This window comes from Octopus bimaculoides, unplaced genomic scaffold, assembly GCF_001194135.2.
Source record: "Octopus bimaculoides isolate UCB-OBI-ISO-001 unplaced genomic scaffold, ASM119413v2 Scaffold_188778, whole genome shotgun sequence".
NCBI lineage: Eukaryota > Metazoa > Mollusca > Cephalopoda > Octopoda > Octopodidae > Octopus > Octopus bimaculoides.
Genome location: NW_026368880.1, coordinates 1 through 361, shown reverse-complemented (window position 1 = coordinate 361; position 361 = coordinate 1). Strand labels below are relative to the sequence as shown.

General features: G+C 37.4%; 1 protein-coding gene across 1 annotated transcript; it reads right to left on the bottom strand.

Moving 5' to 3' along the window:
* Nucleotides 1-3: 3 nt before the first annotated feature.
* LOC128251455 (zinc finger protein 239-like) lies at nucleotides 4-354 on the bottom strand (the record flags this gene model as incomplete). The annotated part of the gene is made up of 1 exon (XM_052978294.1): nucleotides 4-354. A coding segment is annotated over one exon (351 nt), but the record flags the coding sequence as incomplete, so codon positions are not given.
* Between the last annotated feature and the right edge of the window lie 7 nt (nucleotides 355-361).

The following is a 361-nucleotide window of genomic DNA, read 5'->3' as shown; positions in this document are numbered from 1 at the left end:
ATATGGTTTCTCTCCTGTATGAGTACGTTTATGTACAGTTACAGCACTTCTGTGAGTGAATGATTTACCACAGATATCACAATGATGTGGCTTCTCTCCTGTATGAGTAAGTTTGTGTTTAGTTAAATGCTCCTTTTGGGAAAATGATTTTCCACAAGTATCACAGCAATATGGTTTCTCTCCTGTATGAATACGTTTGTGTTTAGCTAAGTTAACTCTCACGGAGAATGATTTATAACAGATGTCACACTGATATGGTTTCTCACCTGTATGAACAAGTTTGTGAGTAGCTAAGTCACCGTTTCGAGAGAATGATTTACTACAGATATCACAGTGATACGGTTTCTCTCCTGTATGGGTA